At 48.2% G+C, this 20,648-nt stretch overlaps 1 protein-coding gene across 1 annotated transcript in view; it reads right to left on the reverse strand.

Annotated features, from left to right (window-relative positions):
- KSR2 (kinase suppressor of ras 2) overlaps window positions 1-20,648 on the reverse strand; it is a 327,436-nt gene that overhangs the window by 306,434 nt on the left and 354 nt on the right. The window contains exon 2 of the mRNA XM_032602629.1: window positions 16,928-17,078. Within this exon, the coding sequence (XP_032458520.1) occupies window positions 16,928-17,036 (109 nt within the window). The 5' untranslated portion in view covers window positions 17,037-17,078. The remainder of the gene's footprint in view (window positions 1-16,927; window positions 17,079-20,648) is intronic.

Genomic DNA, 20,648 nt, shown 5'->3' on the forward strand with positions numbered 1-20,648 from the left:
ACACAAAATGGTCCAGAAAGATACTGCCCCCAAAATGGTCCAAAAAGATATTGGAAAAAAAAAAAAAATTTTTTTTTTTTGAGCTAGGATGATTTGACAGAAAAACAAAACAAAAACACCCTGAGCAGATTTAAGAGTTGGCATTTGGTGGGCAATAAAACAAAATAATCAACACAGGAAGCCAGCGAAGAAGCCCAAACACAGCCTGTCATCCTCGGAACTCAGTGTCGCTGTTCCTTCCTCTAGAAAGTTCCCGGAACTCGCTGGGGCTGCGTTCGGCCCCTCCCCCGGGGTTCTCCCAGCCCCCGAGCTTCCCTGAGTGATGACAGAGAAGATAATCAGACTAAATACCCGGTAGCGAGCACATCCAGAGCTCAGAGCAAATAATGGGAAGAAGCCAGTCCCAGAAAGAGTGTCACAGGCAGAAGAGATGAGTACAAAGACGGGAACTACTTCTTATGTTCAAAGAATCCCCAGAAGGTGTCTCTGAGCTGATACGGGCATCAATGCAAGAATAACAATCACAGCCGGAAGCCACGGTGTGAACTGTACAGCTGTCGGTGAGGGTGGGGACGTGGTTACTGCCGTCAGCTCACTGGCCCAGCATGAAGGTCAAACCTGAGACACAGAAGCACGGGGGAAGGGTTTATTGCCCGTCCGTCCTGTCCCCAGGCTCAGGGAGGCCACGTGGCTGGTCCAGGCTCTCCCGGCTGAAGAGGTCAGGGCATGGAGAGCTGTTTACCTGCAAAAGTGATGGAAGTTTTAACTAGGTCCCTGGGGAGAGAGGGAAGAGTTATGCATGTGAGAGTGAGCGCGCCTGCGTGCGTGTGTGTGTGTGTCTGTGCTGGAGGGAGGATGGTACATCAAGGCTCCTAGCTTTCATCTGGTTCCTTGAGAATTTGACTAAAGACCCCTGGGAAAACGACACTCTGGGCATGATAAGCCAAAGTCCAACTCAGTTACGGGTTTCTGTGCTTTTATAGACCCTCGGTCTTCACAAACCTTCCTGGCTTCCGTCTGGCCTCGGAATACTTCACTTGTCATCATCGTTGTCATCCTCATCATCACCATCCGAGCAGGTGCACCAGCAGCTGGGCGAAGCCTGCAGCGCCTTGCAGAAGTCCAGACGGTGGTTCTCCACCGGGCACACCTCAGGATGCCTGGAGGCATTTCTGATTTCACGGTGGAGGCGGGCGTGGGGGACGGATGCTGCTGGCATCAAAGCTACTGGTATAGCAGGATGCTGCTAAACAGCCTACAATGCACAGGACAGCCCGACCACAAAGAAGCGTCAACAGTGCCAAGGCGGAGAACTCCTGAGCTGCCCTTTACATGCTATCATTGAGGAGCCCAAGAAAACCTCCTGCCTGGGGCCTGAGATGTGGTGACCCTGACATCCGATGGGATTAACGATGATCATTGTTTTTAAGCACATCACCCCCACCCCGTACCCGGAGACAGTCCACAGTGAGGAAGGACCCCGTGGAAACCGACAGATCCCCCGCCGAAAAGCCCTTTAGTCCAGAATCTTGCTCCCTTTGGGGAAATAAATATAGTCCTACGGTTCTATAAAAGATGATGGAAACTTTTCCAACCTGTCAAATGTATTAAAGGAAGGCTGTGATGAGTTGTTATCTTTTTTCTGCTCCAAAATCATAAAAGGGCTGCACTGCCCGTCCCCCATCCACGGCGCAGTAGCTCTGGAAAATTGGGGGGCTTCACCGAAGTCCTGGCATGACCTCGGCTGCCCACGCCCATTGGGGAGTAGGCTTTACCAGCTCTGGGGCCCTCGGACCATTCCGCTCTGGAGGAGTCTGCCTTCGAGAAGCAGGCTGGAGGCAGAACTGGGGAGCAGAGAGAGAGAGACCTTTGGCTTGGCCCATTCACTTGGTTCATCTGATTCCCAGTTCACTCCAGCCAAAAGGACCAAAGCGCGGCTCTGCTCAGGTAGCAGAGGTAGCCCGACACGGGGGACATACATCATCTCATCTGCTCCATGCATCAACCGTGAGACGGCCAGGCACTTTCATGCCTGTTTCAAAGGCAGAGGCTCTGACAGGGAAGGGGCTGAACCAGCTTCCCTACAGTCCAGTGGCCCAGCCAGGATGCACATGCCGGTCTCAGAACTCACACCCCCTCCCAACTGTGCCACAAACTGGCCGGGCCGGCTGCAAGAAGAACCCAGGAGCTCAGCCCCTTGCCAACTGTAGCCTATGTCTTTTTTATCTCTGTGCCCCAGTGCCGGGCACGTGGCGAAGGCCAAGATGGTGATTTCAATCAAAGCATGTCCTGCTGCTTCTCACAGCCGTCCTGTTGACAGCCTCCAGGAGGCCCCCACGCGGCTGGAGTTAGCCCATGTCTGGCCCCATGCTCTTCCAGACGTCTCCCAAGGGAATGAAGCCACTGTCCCTTCCGAGCGCCTTTCACGTCTCCACTAGTCATTATTTGAAGGCTACGTTTCAAGCTTCCTCCTTTACAGATCATCATCTTCTCTTAACTGGTTTCTCGGTGTAGCAGGCAGACGGAGGTAAGAGCTTCGGTGACATGAGTGCTGTGACAGCAAGACCCCCATCTGAGCAGACTGGAGGCAGGCAGGAACCAGGAGCTGCTCCGATGCTATGCAGCTCATGTAAGGCCAGCCAGGGAAAGAGACAGGTTCCCCCTGGTTCTCAGCCTGACCAGATGCTCCCTCTATAACAGGGAATTCAGCCTACATTGTTCCCTGCCGTAGATGGGTCAAGCCCTTCTCCTCTCAGGAACTCCTTTTTCCCTATTTGAAAGTTGAGGTGATTAGACCGAGCTTCCTTCCAGTTTGCACCTTAATGTAGATCTTTTTTTTCTGGGGCACTTGAGCAAATTCTTTGGCGTCTCAGCTAAAGGAAGATTATCAGGCAGCGCCCCCTGGTGGTCGTCAAGAATCATCACATAGTGGCCCCAGTCAGATGGCGTCCAAGGCAATAAACACTGGGAGGAAAAAGCATCCAAGTGTTTGCAGCCAACCAGCTATTTGACCCCAACTTTTTCCAGCAAGGAGCCTAGGGTTTAGAGCAAAAATACAGCCTGCCACTCAGTCCCTCCGCCTTCCACGACAATGAAGGCAGAAGGTCTTTAGACGTTAGAGCTTGAAAAACAATCTGTCACCATCACCCAGGCTGTCCTGGTATCCGATTACAAAGCTTGTCCGCCTCATTTGTCCTCCACAAAGTACCAGAGGGAGAAGGGAAAAACAAAAGCGCTAAAGTAAGAAGATGATCAGATGATGGGGCTAAACCGACCTCTGTTCCCAAGGACAGGGCTGAGGTGGGGGGTGGGACACATCAACAGGTCTGTGTTGGGAGGCATTTCGGGTTTCCTTTTCCAAGTAGGAGTGGAGGCAGCAGGGAGATCTGAAGTGCAGGCACCCCCGAATTCAGGATCCTATTGGGATGGTGTGACACGTTCCCCAAAGAGAACCACAGATCCCCCTAAATGAGAGTGACCCTCCAGGGGCACCATCCAGGCAGCACTCAAGAGATAATGAGATGTGATCCCCATCCCCCAAAAAACTCACAATCTGTTGGGAAACGGACAAGAAAAGTCGGTACATGGGACACTGCAAGAAACACTAGAAAGCGCGTGTTTCTAGTGAGTCCGGCATGGGTTTGAGTGCAGGCTCTACCCTGTAGCAGCTGTGTGACCCCGAGCAAGTTACTTAATCTCTCTGGGGCCTGTCCATCCTCCCTGCCTTTACTTTCTTCCCCTGAGGATTTAGTGTAGTAGGTGCTCAATAAAGGGCAACTCCAGGTAATGCTGTACCACTGTGCAAATAGTAACTCACCCTCATCGAAGAGCTCTCCACGGTCAATGTCCCCCAGTCTCATCATGTACTTATTTCCCTCCTCCCAGAGGAAGTCCTTCTTAACATCAGACTGAGATCTCTCCTGCCTTAGAGCATCTGTGTATTTGTTTTAGCCAACACTCAGTATTTCTTGCTTGGTCTTTTACAACAAGGGTCAGCAAAACTTTTTCTGTATAAAGCCAGGTAGTAAATATTTTAGGCTTTCTGGGCCATACGGTCTCGGTTCTGCTGTTGCTATGTGAAAACAGCCATAAACAATATAATACGTTGTCAACAAAAAATTAATCCATCCATCTAAGAAAGAAATAGAAAATTTTATTCGAGCCAAATTGAGGATTATAACACAGGAATGGCATCTTGGAAAGCTCCAAGAACTGTTATTCCCATTAGAAGTCAAGGTGCAGTTATATAAGTTTTTGAGACAGAGGGCTGTACATTAAATGACATACTGTTGACAGTGTACACAACCCACATCTAAGCGCCATCGTGGCCTCTTAACAAGATCAAAAAGGAATGTTATCTTTAATTTTTTATATTTAAATTTTTCTTGTCTTGCCATTAAATGCGAATTTTATTTCACAATGTCAACAAATGGGTATGGCAGTGTTCCAATAAAACTTTATTTTCAAAAGCAGGCAGAGGGCCTTATTTGGCCGGTGGGCTATACTTCACTGACCCCTGATTTAGAGAGAATTCTCTCTCATTATCTGTTTGTTATCTCCACCACACAAGCCAACCAGTGATATAGACAGAAACTACTCTATTTCTCACTTCTCTCTCCTGGGGCAAATCTAGAAATGCTTCAACCTCCCCCTCAATGATACTTCTGCTATTGTGCTAAGTACTGTATAGAAAACAAAAGAAGCAAAAACAAAAACAAGAGTTTGTGGTCAGCCCGAGCTCAAATCCTGGCACCCTACAATTCACTGCACGTGACCTTGGGTCACTAGGCTCACCTCCCTGCACCTTAGTTCTCTTATCTGAAAACTGGGGACTACAACAGTTCCTATCTCATGGGCAAGTTCTGAAGACTGAGTGAAGTTACCCTTAAAATCAGCTTAGAACAGTACCTGATACAGAGCATACTTTTTTTTTTTTTTTTTTTTTTATGCTGTACGCGGGCCTCTCACTGTTGTGGCCTCTCCCGTTGCGGAGCACAGGCTCCGGACGCGCAGGCTCAGCGGCCATGGCTCACGGGCCCAGCCGCTCCGCGGCATGTGGGATCCTCCCCGACCGGGGCACAAACCCGCGTCCCCTGCATCGGCAGGCGGACTCGCAACCACTGCGCCACCAGGGAAGCCCACAGAGCATACTTTTAATAATTAATTGTTATTTTTGTGATGGCTCCTGCTATCCAGGAATTTCTTATCTGATATGGGAGATTTATATATCAGAACAACTACAAGAGAACTGCAGGATGAATAACACAAGAGTGGAGCAGGGGCAATCTAGGCAGCCTTCCCGGCAGTGGTGGCATTTAAGTTGCATTTTAGAGCATCGTCAAGAATTGTCTAAGCCACAGGGAATTTAACTTCAGGAAGATGCAGCAGGAAGTTTGCCCTTTTGAACAGGTGCAAAGAAGGGGGTTAATCAATGAGGAAATCATAGAAATAACAAAAGGGGTGGGTACAGAAAAAGGTAAACAAATTGGGCTCATGGAAGATTTTTTTCCTTCTAATTTTTTGTTCGTTTAAATTACATCATTGCTTGTTCCTTGCCCAGAAAGATAGAAAGTGCAGATAAGCAAAACAGAAATAATGTCACCTTACTCCAAAAACAACTATGGTAAATATCCAAGCGTATTTCCTTCTAGACTTTTTCTTCCTATGGATCCATCTTTAAAATACTAACTAGCATGCAAATTATGGTCAAAACAAAGTCTTTTTTTTTTTCCTTCCCCAAACAATAGACTGGATACTTCTCATATAAGATTGTAAGTCAGTAATCAGGAAAATAAGTAAACAATGCAAAAAAAAAAAAAAAAAACTGAGTGAAAAGTGTGACTATTATGAACTGGACCCCTCTTGTAGTTTCCAGCAATGCAGTGTCACAATGTTGGGACATTTTAGAGGGAGGGGAAAATAACTTGGTTCAAATAACAATACAAGGTAATAACATTTTTCTCCATCCTCCCTGCCCTTCCTGCTTTCCTCCTGCACATTTACTGAACTTTCAAACACTTTCATATGGCCAAGGACGCCTCCCATTCTCTCTTAGGACCACGGCTGAGAAGGGCAGAAACAGTCACCAAGAAAGGCTCAACCCTGCCAGGAGAAGGAAGAGCCTCCCTGGACTCAGAAGCAGATCAAGGGGCTTCTGAGCTTTCCCAGCCACACCCAGCTTGGGGCAGCTCCCGGCTCTCTAGTTTGAGGATCCCATGTGGAGGGGAAACATGGCCACCACCATCATCCCCCAACAGCATACAGCAGAAAGGGATCTGCACTGAGAATCAGGAATGGGACATTGCAGTTCCAATTCCAGCTCTGTGGGACCGTGGGAGGGTCAAAGTGACCTTCTTTTGGCCTCAGTTTTCTCACCTGTGAAATGTGTACTCATCTGCCCACCACTTACAGGGTTGTGAGTATCAAATGGGGTCATCTGTATGCAGGTACTTCCTACAACAGAAGGTGCTCTGTCAACAGGTGATATTGCTGTTACTTGGTAGTTACATCCAGGCTTTAAGTAATTTCTTTTGATCTCAAGCTCTCTTTTAAGCTGCTACATCCCTGCAACACCCCCATAGGGCAACCACTTCAGCGGAGATAGATGGACCTCCCAGAGTTAAGGGGAAAGCTGTCCCCACCTCTCTCTCTCTCTCTCTGGTTTTTTATTTTTATTTATTTATTTATTTTGGCCATGCCACACAGCTTGTGGGATCTTAGTCCCCTGACCAGGGATTGAACCCGGGTCCTTGGCAGTGAGAGTGTGGAGTCCTAACCACCGGACCGCCAGGGAACTCCTCCCACCTCTCTTTAATGAGGGAGCCTCGGCTCGACAGGAGTAGATGGACCCAGGTTCAAACCCTGCCTCTGGTACTTAGTTGCTTTGTGACTCTGAGCTTCAGTTTTCTAACCAGAAAATAGAAATAATAATCACATGGACCTCATGAGGTTGTTGAAAGGATTAAATAAGCCAGCGCTGCATGTCAATTACCCGGGACAGCTCTTGGCCCGGTAAGAACTCAGTATGTGCTGTTAGCATTATCATGGACCACCACTCATTCAATCATTCAATAACTACTCTTTACACTTTAGTTCTGAGCCAGGCCCTGGGACAATTCCGGCACAGTGGCTCTCAAAATGTAGTCCCCGTGCCAGGAGCAGAAGCATCACCTGGGAACTTGTGAAAAATGCAATTCCTAGGTGCTGACCTGGACCAGTTGAAACGGGAACTCTGGGAGTGGAGCTCTCTGGAGGATTCTGATGCACATCCAGGTCTGAGAACCACTGTTCTAGTGAGAAGGGGTAAAGAAACAAACATTCAAAATGAAATCATTGTATTTGTGATAGGGACCATGAAGAAATGAGTGAGTGACTGAGAGGAAGGTGGGATCAGGAGAAGGTCTCATTTGAGCTGAGACCAAAATGACAAGGAACCAGCCAGAGGAAGATTGGAACAGCACATTCCAGGCAGAAAGAAGGACCCGTGCAAAGGCCCTGAGGCAGGCCTTTCAAGGAAAAGCAGGAAGGCCAGGGTAGCTGGGTGTGAAGACATCAGGAGCCTGGGAGAAGGAGCTGGGATCTGATTCTAAGCTGTAACAGTCCACCTGGGTCTGACTTGGCTGATCGGGTGTAGTGCACATGGAACCCACAATCCTCAAACAGTTCAGCCCCTGCAGACCATATGGTACAAGTTCAGCGTCAGTTTTGTGCCCAATTCTGCTCAGCACCTGCTGGGTGCAACCACGGTGCTGATCAGAGATGACAGCGGGGAGCCGTGCTCTCTTTGTTCTCATTGGGGCGGGACAGGGGTCGGGGTGTGTGTGTGTGGTGGTTCCACAAAAGCCAGAGCTGGCTGTGTGAAGCGGCAGGTGGGCTAGACAGAGGGGCCAGAATGCGGCCCACAAGAAAGCAGAAATAGAGGCTGTATCGGGAAGGGCAGCTTAAGCCCTGGACTGGGTGCTGACCTGGGGCTCTGCTTCTGGGGCTGTAAGATAAAGGCGGGTGTGCGGGGCGGGGGGTGGCGGGGGGGATGTCCTGTGTCCCAGGAAGCAGCCAGAGGCTTGTGGGGAAAATACACTGTTTCAGGTTCAGCTTAGGGGGGAAGGGCTGGGGTGAGGTGGGGGGCAGTGTGCAGGAGGAAGCTGACTTAAAAGAATAATAAGGATGGGGCTTCCCTGTTGGCGCAGTGGGTAGGAATCCGCCTGCAGGGGACACGGGTTCGAGCCCTGGTCTGGGAAGATCCCACATGCCATGGAGCAACTAAGCCTGTGCGCCACAGCTACTGAGCCTGCGCTCTAGAGCCCGCGAGCCACAACCACTGAGCATGCGTGCCACAACTACTGAAGCCCACGCGCCTAGAGCCCGTGCTCCGCGACAGAAGAAGCCACTGCAATGAGAAGCCCGCGCACCGCAATGAAGAGTAGCCCCCACTCGCTGCAACTAGAGAAAGCCTGCGCGCAGCAACGAAGCCCCAACACAGCCATAAATAAATAAATAAATAAGGATAATCATAGCTATCATATATTAAGCACTTGATTTGCCAGACATCAGGCTAAGTGTTTATATTAACTCTTTTCTTGCAACCACACCATGAGGAAAATATTATCAGCATGCCCATTTTGCAGATGAGGAAAGTGAGGTAGAGTTAAATAGATAGGGTTGAGGCCGACCCCAAGGGAAGCAGAACTAAGATGAAGGAGGAGGGAGAGAGACTCACTGATGGATTGAACTTTGCCTAAAGCCAGCTCCATCCATCTCTGCCTTATGAGTGACGTGAAATCAAATCAAGACGATTCCCTTCTTAAAACCCCCTCCAACAGCCTCCCATTCCGCTTTTCCTGCCATGGCTCCGAGGCTCCCCAGGAGCTGGTCCCCGCCTGCATCTCCACCTGCACCTTCTCCCTGCCACCCCCGCTCCCCACACTGTACTAGCCTATTGTCGACTTGGCTAGGCTGGCACCACGTTTCCGGAATCCTGTTCTCCGTGGTTTCAGGTCAGAGTTGGCCAAAAGTGAACACGTACCAGATCAGGGCAGAGAAAGTGAAGCAGCAGCCATCTTGCTCTGAAGGGTGGCAAGGGCAGCAGGCGGCAGGTGCGGAAGATGGAGTTCATCCTCCATCTTCCCTGCTCCACGGCCAACTTTCCTTCCTGACGTGGACCCTAGTGACCAACGGTGACCTCAGGTCCACCACCAGACACTTCCTGCAAACTCACAGAGGCGATAGCTCCAAAGAACCAATAACCTTTCACTGGCATCTACACCAGCCCCTCTTCATGGTCCCCCTGCAACAACTGGACATGCTGCTTCCAGAAGTTCCCAACAACCCAGGCTGGCTTCCCTTATCAGGGCAGGTTAGAGACTTTGCTCTGAACCTCCAGTTGGTCCTTTCAAACTGTTACTTCCCCAGCTCCTCCTGGTGTTGTATAAGGTCTGCGCTCCGATGATAAGTTCTTTTTCCATTACCCTCGAGTTGTTCTGCTCCCTGACTGACCCCTCACTGATAGAGTCACCAGCAAAAGCAATACTGTACCTGTTCCAGGACCAGCTTCTAAGGCAACTGGTGGCTTCCAATTCCTGCCTCTTGGAATGCTCACTCCAACATAAGAAGCCCAAGCCACACGCAACATGTGGGTGCCCCATAAACAGCCCAGGTTGAACTCCCATCCAACAAGCTGTGTCAACTGCCATCCACGCACGTGTACCATCTTGAATGTTCCAGCCCAGTCAAGCCCGTAGCGCACGTAACCAAAGAACCGCCCAGCCGAGCCCAGCCAACCAGAGAATCATGAAAGATACCAATGTAGGTGCTGTTTTGAGCCATTAAATTGTGGAGTAGATTGTTACATAGGAACGGGTTATCCGAACACGCCCCGCGGTTCAGCCGCGTGGGTCTTCTTTCTGCTTCTTAACAGTGCTTTCGAGATTTGATGGCCTGTTTCTTCTGCTCAAAATGTTCTTCCCCCCCGTCTTCTCATATCTGTATCTTCTTGCCATTCAAAGCTTAGTTTAAATGTCACCTCCGCAGAGAGGCCCACTGTCATGGTCAGTTCAATATGTCAACGTGGCTAAGGCACAGTCCCCAGTAATTCAAGCAATTATTAATTTATATTCCTGCTGTGAAGGTATTTTGTAGATGTGATGAAAGTCCACAGTCAGTTGGCTGTAAGTAAGGGAGATTACCCTCGATAATCTGGAAGGGCTGACTCAAGCCACTGAAAGGCGCTAAGAGCAGAACTAAGGCTTCCCTGAAGAAAAGGAAACTCTGCCCATGGACAGCAACTTCAGCTCATGCCCAATCGTTCCAGCTCACCCTTCCTGACCGCCTACCCCACGGATTTCAGACCTACCCAGCCAGTCACCACAATCACATAAACCACATCCTTGCAATGAATCTCTTAATATATTTATTCTACCGGTTCTGCTTCTCTGGTAGAGCTCTGACTGACCCTCCCTCTGTGGCCACCCCAACAAAGCCGGCCACCTAGCCACCATCGTTATCACCCGATTTTAATTCTCCACATAAAACTGATCACCGTTTGTTATTTCTCTTGTGCACTGTTTCTCTCGACATATTCTAGAAAAGTGCTGTCCAACAGAACTTTCTGTGGTGATGGAAACGACCTAGAACCGTGCTGTGCCAGTAGGGTAGCCACTAGACACAGGTGGCTATAGATCACTTGAAGTGGGGCTCGTGCCATGGAAGAAGTGAAATTTTAATTTTATTTCACTTCAATGAACATAAGTTTAATTCACCACATGAGTCTAGTGGCCGCCATATTGGACAGCTCGGGTCTGGAACACAAGGTCCACGGGAGCTGGCTGGCCTTGCCCGCCACTATGTCCCTAGTCCCCCACCGAGACCGAAACAAAGGCTGTTCAATCGAAATTTATAGTGAATGAATGAGCTGTGTCTGCGGAAGGGTTTCTGTCGCTTGCAATCAGGAGTCCTAACGCGGAGTCTCGCTGTGTAAGGGATTCCTGAGAACCCACAGAACGGGACGCTGGAGAACGGGGGAGGACGTGGTGCTGGAACACACCAGACACGGCGGCTCTTCCGCCGCCACCCAGCCCAGCCCTCCCGAAGTTAGAAGCAACAGGAACAATAGGGCAATCAAGACGGTTCCTACTCTTTGTTCCCATGGAAGGAAGGCTAGAGTGGAAGGCGGGGTTCTGGTGGGCTTCATTCAATACCCAAACTGAGGAGATACCAGAGAGCATCTGAGGCTGTCCTATTTCGGGGCCACTCTGCATCCTGTTTTCCTCCTGGCTGCCAGTTCCCTGCCCCTCCACCCACCCCCGAAACTCAAAAGGAGGAGCTGGAGGGGGGATCAACAAAGCAAGCTCCCGGGACACCTGTCTGCCAGTGGCACCCTGGGGTCCTCTTACGCTTCCTGGCATCTCACTCCAAGCCACCCACCCACCCACTCTGCAGCCAGGGTGTTTGTTTGAAAACTGGACAAGTAATCCAGGCATCTTCTATTCAAAACCCTGCCATGCAAGCTCTGGGCCATGGCCCACCGTGGCGGCTGGCCCTGCCCCCTGTCTGATGCCAGCTCCCACCTCTCTGCCCAGCATTCCCAGTGGGCCAGCCACACTGGTCTCTCCACGCCTGGGATGCTCCGAGCTCCCTTGCGGAAGCAATGCACTTCAATGTGCTCCCACCACCCCCCGGTCATTAGGAGACCTCCCCCTTCCTCCTCTTGGTCTCAGCTCTACCCTGAAGCCCCAAGAAAGTCATCAGGCCCTGGAACCCAGCACAGTCCCAGATGAGCAGTGAGTGCTTGATACATGTGTACAGGAGGGAGGGGTGGGAGAGAGGGAGGGAGAAAAGCGGGCTTTCCATTACGTTGAACCTGGGTTTTTCCTTCGGAAAGTGGAGATACAAATGACCACACATTAGTAGGCTAAAAATAATCAAAAAGCCAAGAAAGAGCATAGAGAGAAAGAGCAAACATCAGAAAAGAGACAGTCCCAGCAACAGTGCTCTGATACCTGAGCCACGCCCCCACCAGGCTCTCCTCTGACAGGGCAGCTGTGACCCAGCAAAGGAAGGGTCAGGAAGGGAGCCCGTGGTCTTCCTACCTGAGGTCTCCAGCCTTGAAGTGCTCCACAGCGCTTATTCTAACACACTTTCTAATGTACATGCTTATTATGATATAATTTATTGCCTGTCTCGCCCACTAGAATGTAAACTCCATAAGGACAGATATCTAAGCACACATTTTCAGAGATTAGAACAGTGCCTGGCATACTGCAGGCATTCGATAAACTTTGTTAAATGAGTAAATGAATGTTTGTGGTTTCAGGCCATAGCTGATGTGATGAGGAACGGTTGGGATATCCTGGCTTCGGGGTCCCTGGAGCTTGTTGAAGGAATGATTGCACGTTCTTTGGTGTCAGGCTAAGGCTGACCTAACAAGATGTGAGAAGAGATGAAAGGGTTAAGCTCTCCTATCTTTGGGGCTCCTTGGGCACTGGGAAATAAGGATAGCCCCAAAACCCAAGGAGAAAACTAAGATCAGAGTTAACAACTCTAAAATCAAGCTGCCCCTATGCTCTGAGAAAGAGAGAGACTGGGATTACATGCATTCCTGGCCAGACATAAAGCTTCCTTGTCTCCATATGTTTGGTTTCCATACGAGTTTCTCATCACAACTTGTATTCCTTCAGTCCCTCAACAAACGTGCATTGAGTCCCCACTACACACCAGAATTTTAAATATCTGATTTTATCACTGTAGGAGACTCCAGCTTTCTGGCTGAGAGCTGGGAATACCAAGCTGAATATGGTAAGACTCTCAAGAAACAAGAGTCTGGTGCGAAAGACACTTGTTTTTTTCTCTAGTTTAGGATAACATTTTTGGTTAAGGTGAAGGGCAGGAAATGACAGGAACCAGCCAGCTCCCAAGATAGTTCGAAGCTTCAAGAAACCAATGATAATTTTTTTTTTTTTTTTTTTTTTTTTTTTTTGCAGTACACGGGCCTCTCACTGTTGTGGCCTCTCCCGTTGCGGAGCACAGGCTCCGGACGCGCAGGGTCAGTGGCCATGGCTCACGGGCCCAGCAACTCAGCGGCACGTGGGATCTTCCCGGACCGGGGCATGAACCCTTGCCCCCTGCATCGGCAGGCGGACTCTCAACCACTGCGCCACCAGGGAAGCCCACCAATGATAATTTTTGAGCGAAGAGAATTTAAAGCAAGAATCCTTTGAGGGTGGCTCACTGCTGCCCCCTGGTGGAGATCAATAGCAAGCATGTCAGGCGGCTTTCCCACAAAACTTTTCATTCAACAAAGTGCAGAGGCTTCGAGGCAGGAGCTGGGCCTGAGAATAAACAGGGATTCACCAGGAGGACAAAGGGGAAGGGAATTCTAGGCAGAGGGGTGAGTACCAAGAGCCAAAATCCATGTCTGATCTAGGAAACCCTAAGTAACTAATAGATTAATTGGATATTTAGGGCTTGCAGGGGAAATGTGAACAGTGGGCTTCCAAATGGGAGCCAGATCCTGAGGTGCTTTGCAATCCATAAGAAAGACTGTTCATTAAGGCACTGGGGAGTTTTCCTGGGCTACATGAGCGGGAAGGTGTATTGATTCAGAGATATTTATTGAGTCCCTCCTATGGGCTAGATATGTAGCTGGGAATAAAATGGTGTATAAAAACTGGTATGATCCCTGCCATCTTGCAGCTTTAAGGCTACTAAGGAAGAGAGGTCTCCATTAAAAAAAAAAAAAAAAAAAAACACTCCTTAAAAAAGTTTAAATTAAACTTAAAATGTGAAGAGTGGCACCATAACATTGAGGAAAGGCAGAAGTAGAGTACGATGTTAAGGAGACTCAGAGCTGAGTGGATAGTGCTTTACTGAGCTGAGGTTCTCTCCAGGCTGACCCTGGCGCTGGAGGAATCTGGGCATGAGCACAGCCCTTGGTCACTGCTTTCAAGGTCCCAGTGGCTCAAAGGGTGGCATCAGAGGTAGGACATCATCAAATGAATCTCAGCTGCCTAGGAAGGGTTGGTGGTGGCGGGAGGATCGATTATATCAGTGTTTTTTTCAAACCGTGGCTCACAGTCCAAAAGTGGGGTGTGAAATCAAAGTGGTGGGTCATCACCAGCATTTGGCAAATTATATGGAATAAAATAGAAAAAAGTGTATAAAGTATCATGTATAGTAAGAATGAGTATTGTTTCATGAAACTCCTTTTAGTTGTGTATGTGAATGTGTACGTGCGTGTGTATTTGTGTATGTGTGTGTCTGTGTATATAGGGTTGCATTATAAATCATATTTGTTACTGTGTATCTTGATTTAAAAATTTTTGAAAAATACCCAATTAGAGGCCCTCTCAAGGTCTCACTGAGCCCAGGATGTTACAAAGGATGATGGCCCAGCCCAGGGAGAGGTGACATAAACCCCTCTCTCAGGAAGAACTTGGGTCCAGCTCATTTATAAGAACTTTTCCAAACTCAGTAGTGCAACTCTGAAGAGAAGATATTAACTCTGAAAAGCAATTAAGAACCTAACCTCACGGATGGACCTAGAGTCTGTCATACAGAGTGAAGTGAGCCAGAAAGAGAGAAACAAATACCGTATGCTAACACATATATACGGAATCTAAAAAAAAAAAAAACGGTTCTGAAGAACGTGGGGCAGGACAGGAATAAAGGACACAGATGTAGAGAATGGACTTGAGGACACAGGGAGGGGGAAGGGTAAGCTGGGATGAAGTGAGAGAGTGGCATGGACATATATACAGTACCAAATGTAAAATAGATAGCTAGTGGGAAGCAGCCACATAGCACAGGGAGATCAGCTCAGTGCTTTGTGACCACCTAGAGGGGTGGGATAGGGAGGGTGGGAGGGAGACGCAAGAGGGAGGGGATATGGGGATATATGTATATGTATAGCTGATTCACTTTGTTATAAAGCAGAAACTAACACAGCATTGTAAAGCAATCATACTCCAATAAAGATGTTTAAAAAAACAAACAAACAAACAAAAAAATGAACCTAACCTCAAATGCTCACTCTCATGCATTGTGGGGGGCGGTGGGAGGGAGAGGCATAAATTGGTACGAATTTTTGGAAAGCCATATGGCGACATTCACCAGAAGTCTTAAAATATGTAAACACTTTGCTGCAGGAACTCCACTCCTAAGAATTCACACTACAGGGATCGCCAAGGATGTACCCAAAGTTAACACTCAAAGTTGTTCACTGCAGCAATGCTTATAACAGGAAAAAAAATGGATACAACCTACATTTCTAGAAATAGGAGGCCAGTGGAATAAATGGTGGCAGATTTCAGGCGTTAAAAATGAGCAGGAAATACATTTATTGACAAAGGAAGGTGTTTATGATATAACATTGTAGTTCAGTGCAATTTTTTAAAGGCGAGAAAATTCCCAGCTGCTTCTCACAGTAGGTAGAGAGAAGAAGTCCCCTGAAGCAGGTTTTGTCTGCACTGAGTGACTGAGCGGCCTTTTTTAACTATGTGAATATTAGGTGAGTCAATAGAATTGTACTAGAGTGAAGAATAACATGACCTTTATAGCTAGTCAACCAGGGGTAATTCTGCACCCTCCCTGGAACATTTAGAAACATCTGGAGACATTTCTGCTTGTCATGACAGGGATGGGGCAGGGGTGCTACTGGTATCTAGCGTTACCTCTACTGGTAGAGGCCAGGAATGCTACCAAACACCCTTCAATGACAGAAGAGCCCCCAATTCAGGGCTATTTGATGATGATCGTAGCCATCATTAGAGTCTGCTAGCAAGAAAGAATCCAAAAGGGCGTGCATGGGGGAGCTGGGCCAATGACCTGTTTCAAACATGTTCTTTTTTGTCCACTTCCGTATGCCCAGCCCTGCTGGCACACATAATCACTCCATAAATACTCGTTGAATGTTGCATGTTGAATCCAGCTAGGGCACCTATAGATGAACAGCCAGTACCAGACTAGTGCTCAACAGTGCTCAACAGTGACTCCTTGTGGTGGGAACTGAAACAACCATGCAGGTGGACCAGTAAGCTTTTCTTTGGCTGTTTGCAGAGCTGACCGCTTAGGACTGAAAAGGCCCCAGTGATAGTGGAAAAATCATGAGACTAGAGGAAAGCAGGAAACCTCAATCAGAATGACGTTTGGTGTCCCGCTAATCAGGGCAAACAGGTATTTGAGAAATTAATGAAAAATAGCAAAGAAAGATTACAATGTTGGACCTCAAACTGATAAAAACAAATCAGAGGTTTTATTTTGTTAGGTGAAAAAAGCAGGTTTCAAAATAATATGTATGGATAATCCTAGCTTCATGGTTTTATCATTTATTGTTTAGAGAAACTATACACATACCCATTTGTCAGGAAGAATTATACCAAAAATTATACCAAAATGATAACAGTAGAGGGTGGGGACTTGGTTTTTTTTTTTAATCTATTTTCTAATTTATTTTACAATGAATGTATATTATTTATGGAAAAAGAAAAATAAGAAGTTAGATGCTGAGCCAAAATACAAAGGCACTTCCCAATGTATAAGGTAAAAAGACCCTAGGGACTTCCCTGGTGGTGCAGTGGTTGGGAGTCCACCTGACGATGCAGGGGACACAAAGCCCTGGTCCAGGAGGATCCCACATGCTGCGGAGCAAAAAAAAGACTCTAGTCTTTCACTCACGCCCACTATTTCCATATATGGACCCTAATTATCCAGAACCCCATGCCCTAGCACCTCAGAAGGTCTCCCTTGGGCAAGAGTAGCTGCCCTGACCACTTCTTCTGGCTCCAAATTCCAGGCCCCTCTTTCCTCTGCTCCAAGAGCAGTAAGCACCATCCAGAGCCGGCTCTGCCTCATCCCGGCCTGCAGGTGCGGGCACAGGAGCCCGGAGGAATGGCGGCACACGTTACGGACGCGTTTCCATCCCCCTGGGGCTGCTCACCTGACATGTGGACGTTCCGTAGGCAGGAGAGGGAGGCATTGAGGCGGGCACACTCCTCCCGGTTGGCCCCATATTTCTCCACGGTCTCACACACCTGCTCGTCCGTCATCTCCAAGAGGGCCTCCAGACTCAGCTGGCCCGGGGTGATCTCCTAGCGGAGGGAAGAGAGAAGGAGGGTAAACAGACCGGAAATGCCCCGAGGGGAGGCCTCCATTTCGCCCTCTAGTGGTAGCTAGAGGAAGGCCAGGCTCCCGGTGGATGTCGGCTTAGCATAACGGTTGGGTCTCCTCACTCCGGTCAGACAGGCCTGCGTTTGAATCTCAGCTTTGCCACTCATTAGCTAGATGATCCCGGGCAAATCACTTAACCTCTCTGAGCCTCACTTTACTCACCTGAAAAGTGGGAATCTTAAGCTCATGTGCTCTGTAAGGTCGCAGGTATGCTTAGCACATAGTCGGAGCTCTGTAAATGGTGGCAGTTAATTACCTGTCTCCCCATGCAGTTTTTGAACTCCTTACAGGCAGGGCTCCAACTTACTCATCTTGGAAGGCCTTCCATGCCTCCTGTCCGGCTTGGACTGCAATGATTTGTCCCAAATCCAGGGTGAACTAATAAGAGCAGAGAAAACTGGACAGCCCAAGTCTCCTGATGGCTGGTCTCCTTTCCCTTTTCTTCTCTCCTTCCCAGCCACACATTCTAGGGCTCAGACTGGGGGTTCAGGAACCCTAAGGGGAAAGGGGGGCTGGAACCCTGTGGGTGGTTCAGTGCTGTCAATCAAACGGGATTTGGGTCTGAGCCCGGTGGGGCAAGACTTTGCAACCCAAGACAAAGTGGAGTATAGAGCATGGAGTGGGGAAAGGGACACCGCTGAAGACATGGGCTGGAGGAAAGGTAGGATTGACGGCTATAACTGTGTTGGTCAGGTGTCCCTTCACCACCGCCAGCAACCATCCCTCCCTTCCCCGAAGCAGTGTGTCCCTATACACCACAATATGGACACACCTGGAAATTGGTCAAACTTCTATATTTACGCATCTACAAAAAAAAGCCTTCACATTATAGCACTTATTGGTAACCAACATTTTACATTTATTATTATTACTACCATTATTAAAATAAGAGCTTTAGATAGCAAAGAATGGCGATTCTAAGGCAATATTGTGGAGTACTTCCGCCCTCTTGTGGCCATATCTGTGTATTACAACCAAATGAGACACCATCCTGCCCCACCCCGCCCCCGCCTTAATCTGGCAGTCAGAAAGATGAAAACTGCATCGACACAAAAATTCTATGGGAAAAAAAAAAAAAAAAGCTGCCGGGCAAAAGCTGAAACCCAATCAGTGCCTCTCCAACTCACTAGGTCAGGGGCAGAGAAAGAACAATAATGAGTCACATAGCAGCTTCCTCAAATAGGGACTGTTACAGGGAAGTCCACATTAAGAAAGGTGATGCACCAGGATCTGAAAGTATGAAATGAATTACATTTAGAAGGGATGATTCACAACATAAAAGAATTCTCCTCTTTGCTGCAAGATCCACTCGTGCATTTTAATCCTGTAATTTTCCCTCCAAAATAATTTACACTGAAGTTTACGGTTCACACACACACAAATCACAGAAGGAAGAATGACAGAAAAAAATGGAGAAGGCTTTAACTAGCGTGGCCCAAAAGAGGAGAGGCACTTCTGTTCGATTTATTCATAATAATAATAATAATTGAAATAGAACACTGTTTTAAGTGCTTTTCATGGATTTTCTCTAAAGGTCACAAAGACCACATAAAGCAGGTACTTTTACCATCATCATCAATCTGTAACTAGGACATTGGCATTCAGAGAAGTCAGACCATCATCACCCAGGGTCACACTGTGAGTAAGTGTGAGCCCAGGCAGTCTCTCTTAGGAGCTTTCTCCATACTGCTGGTTCTTCCACAGAAGGGGGCCGTCTGGGGGACACACGCGTGAGCTGCAGACAGAGAGCTGGAAACCCAGCTCCGTCCACACTGCCTGGTTGGTGGCCTTGGACTCGATTCTCATAGACTAAGATAAGAGCCAGAGCCCAGGCACCTGCAGGCCAGGTAAATGTAAATGAGCAAAGCTGAGAACTAGCCTGCGGGATCTTAAGGGGCAGCAGAATTCGGTTCACTGACACCAGACAGGAATTCAGTTCTGTGCGGTCAGCAATTCCGATTTTTCGAGAGAAGCTGAAGATCTGAGTTTTTTATGCAGACTCTTCCAACTCTTAAATACTGGCTCAAAAATAATTTTGAAGACAAACAAAAAATATCTGTGCCTCAGATACAAGATACAGCAGAGGGCCACTAGTTTTCAACCCCTGAAGGTTTGCCTCGGTCTTATTCGCCTCAATTGATAAATAAATGGTCCCGAAAGCCTCTGAAACGTGTATGGAGCCATGCAAATGAAATGTACTGTCTGTACTTTTATGAGACCTTTCATTTTAAGGATATTCACACGAAACCGCCATCCTGGGAATGATATTAAGAAACAGAGACTCCTACACCATCTGGTGCGTATGGGCAAGATGCGGGCGGGGGGAGAGGGGAATGTGAGGCTTCTGTATCCCCAGCTCAGGACTGTTATATGTAGCAGGTTCGGGCAAGATCACATTGGGAACAAGGTCTAAAAAGACAAAAGGATCTTCCAGGCCTCTTTGAGCAGGAAGTAGGGGGTGCCTTGAGAAATGGCACTTGGTCCTGCAGGTGAGGGGGGCGCCCAGAATGTCCTCTCCCCAGCTCAGGGAGGCCCCCCAGCAGGAGAACGAGGAGAAAGCACCGTGCTTCCCACTTCACACTCTGGAGTCCATCTGAGCTGGGTTTTCCTGCTAGCTCCGCCCACTCACGAGCAGGGCAACTCCCTCCATCTTCGAGCCTCGGTTTCCTGCTCTGTACAATGGGGTAAAAGTCATTCCTACCTCAAAAGGTCGTTGTGAGGGTCTGAACAGTCTCAAGAGTTGAGATCCTGCGTGTAAAACCCTCAATACTATGCCTGGCACTGAAGATTCAATGAATGAGAGCTGATTTTATTAGGAAAGTTTCCACCCAGTCACTGAAAACAAGGGGGGACCCAAGATCCCAGAGGGTAAGGAAATCTCACCATCCTTGAAACCTTAAGGAGGTGATCCACTCCTGGAGCGTGGACACAAGACAACACGTGTTCTGGTTTTGTCACCAGAAAACCTATTATTTCCCAAGTTTTCAGTAACAGCGACAGCAATAATACGTTGACATTTCCTGGGTACTATTAGGTTCCAGACTATGGGCTGAGCATTTTACACAGACCGTCTCATTTTATCATGCCAACTACTTAAGAAGAGGAGACAACCATTACCCCATTGAACAGATGAGAAAACCAATGTCCTAAGATATGCTGCCCAGTATGGTGGCCACTGGCCACATTAATGAACATTAAATACAATTAAAACTTGAGTTCCTCAGTCACAGGCACTAACCACAATTCAAGTGCTCAGTAGCTACATGTGGCTGGTGGCTACCGCATCAGGCAGCACAGATATGAAATATTTCCACCATAGTAGAACAGTCTGCTGGACAGCACTGGTCTGAGGTAAAGTGATTTGGCCCAGGAGGCTGAGTCCTTAAGTGGCAGAGCTGAAAGAGGGTCTATCTGACTCTAGATCCACACTCTGTTTTTTTTTTTTTTTTTTTTTGGCCACACCTCACAGCATGTGGGATCTTAGTTCCCTG

The sequence above is a fragment of the Phocoena sinus genome, chromosome 14 (genome assembly GCF_008692025.1).
Source record: "Phocoena sinus isolate mPhoSin1 chromosome 14, mPhoSin1.pri, whole genome shotgun sequence".
Classification (NCBI taxonomy): Eukaryota; Metazoa; Chordata; class Mammalia; order Artiodactyla; family Phocoenidae; genus Phocoena; species Phocoena sinus.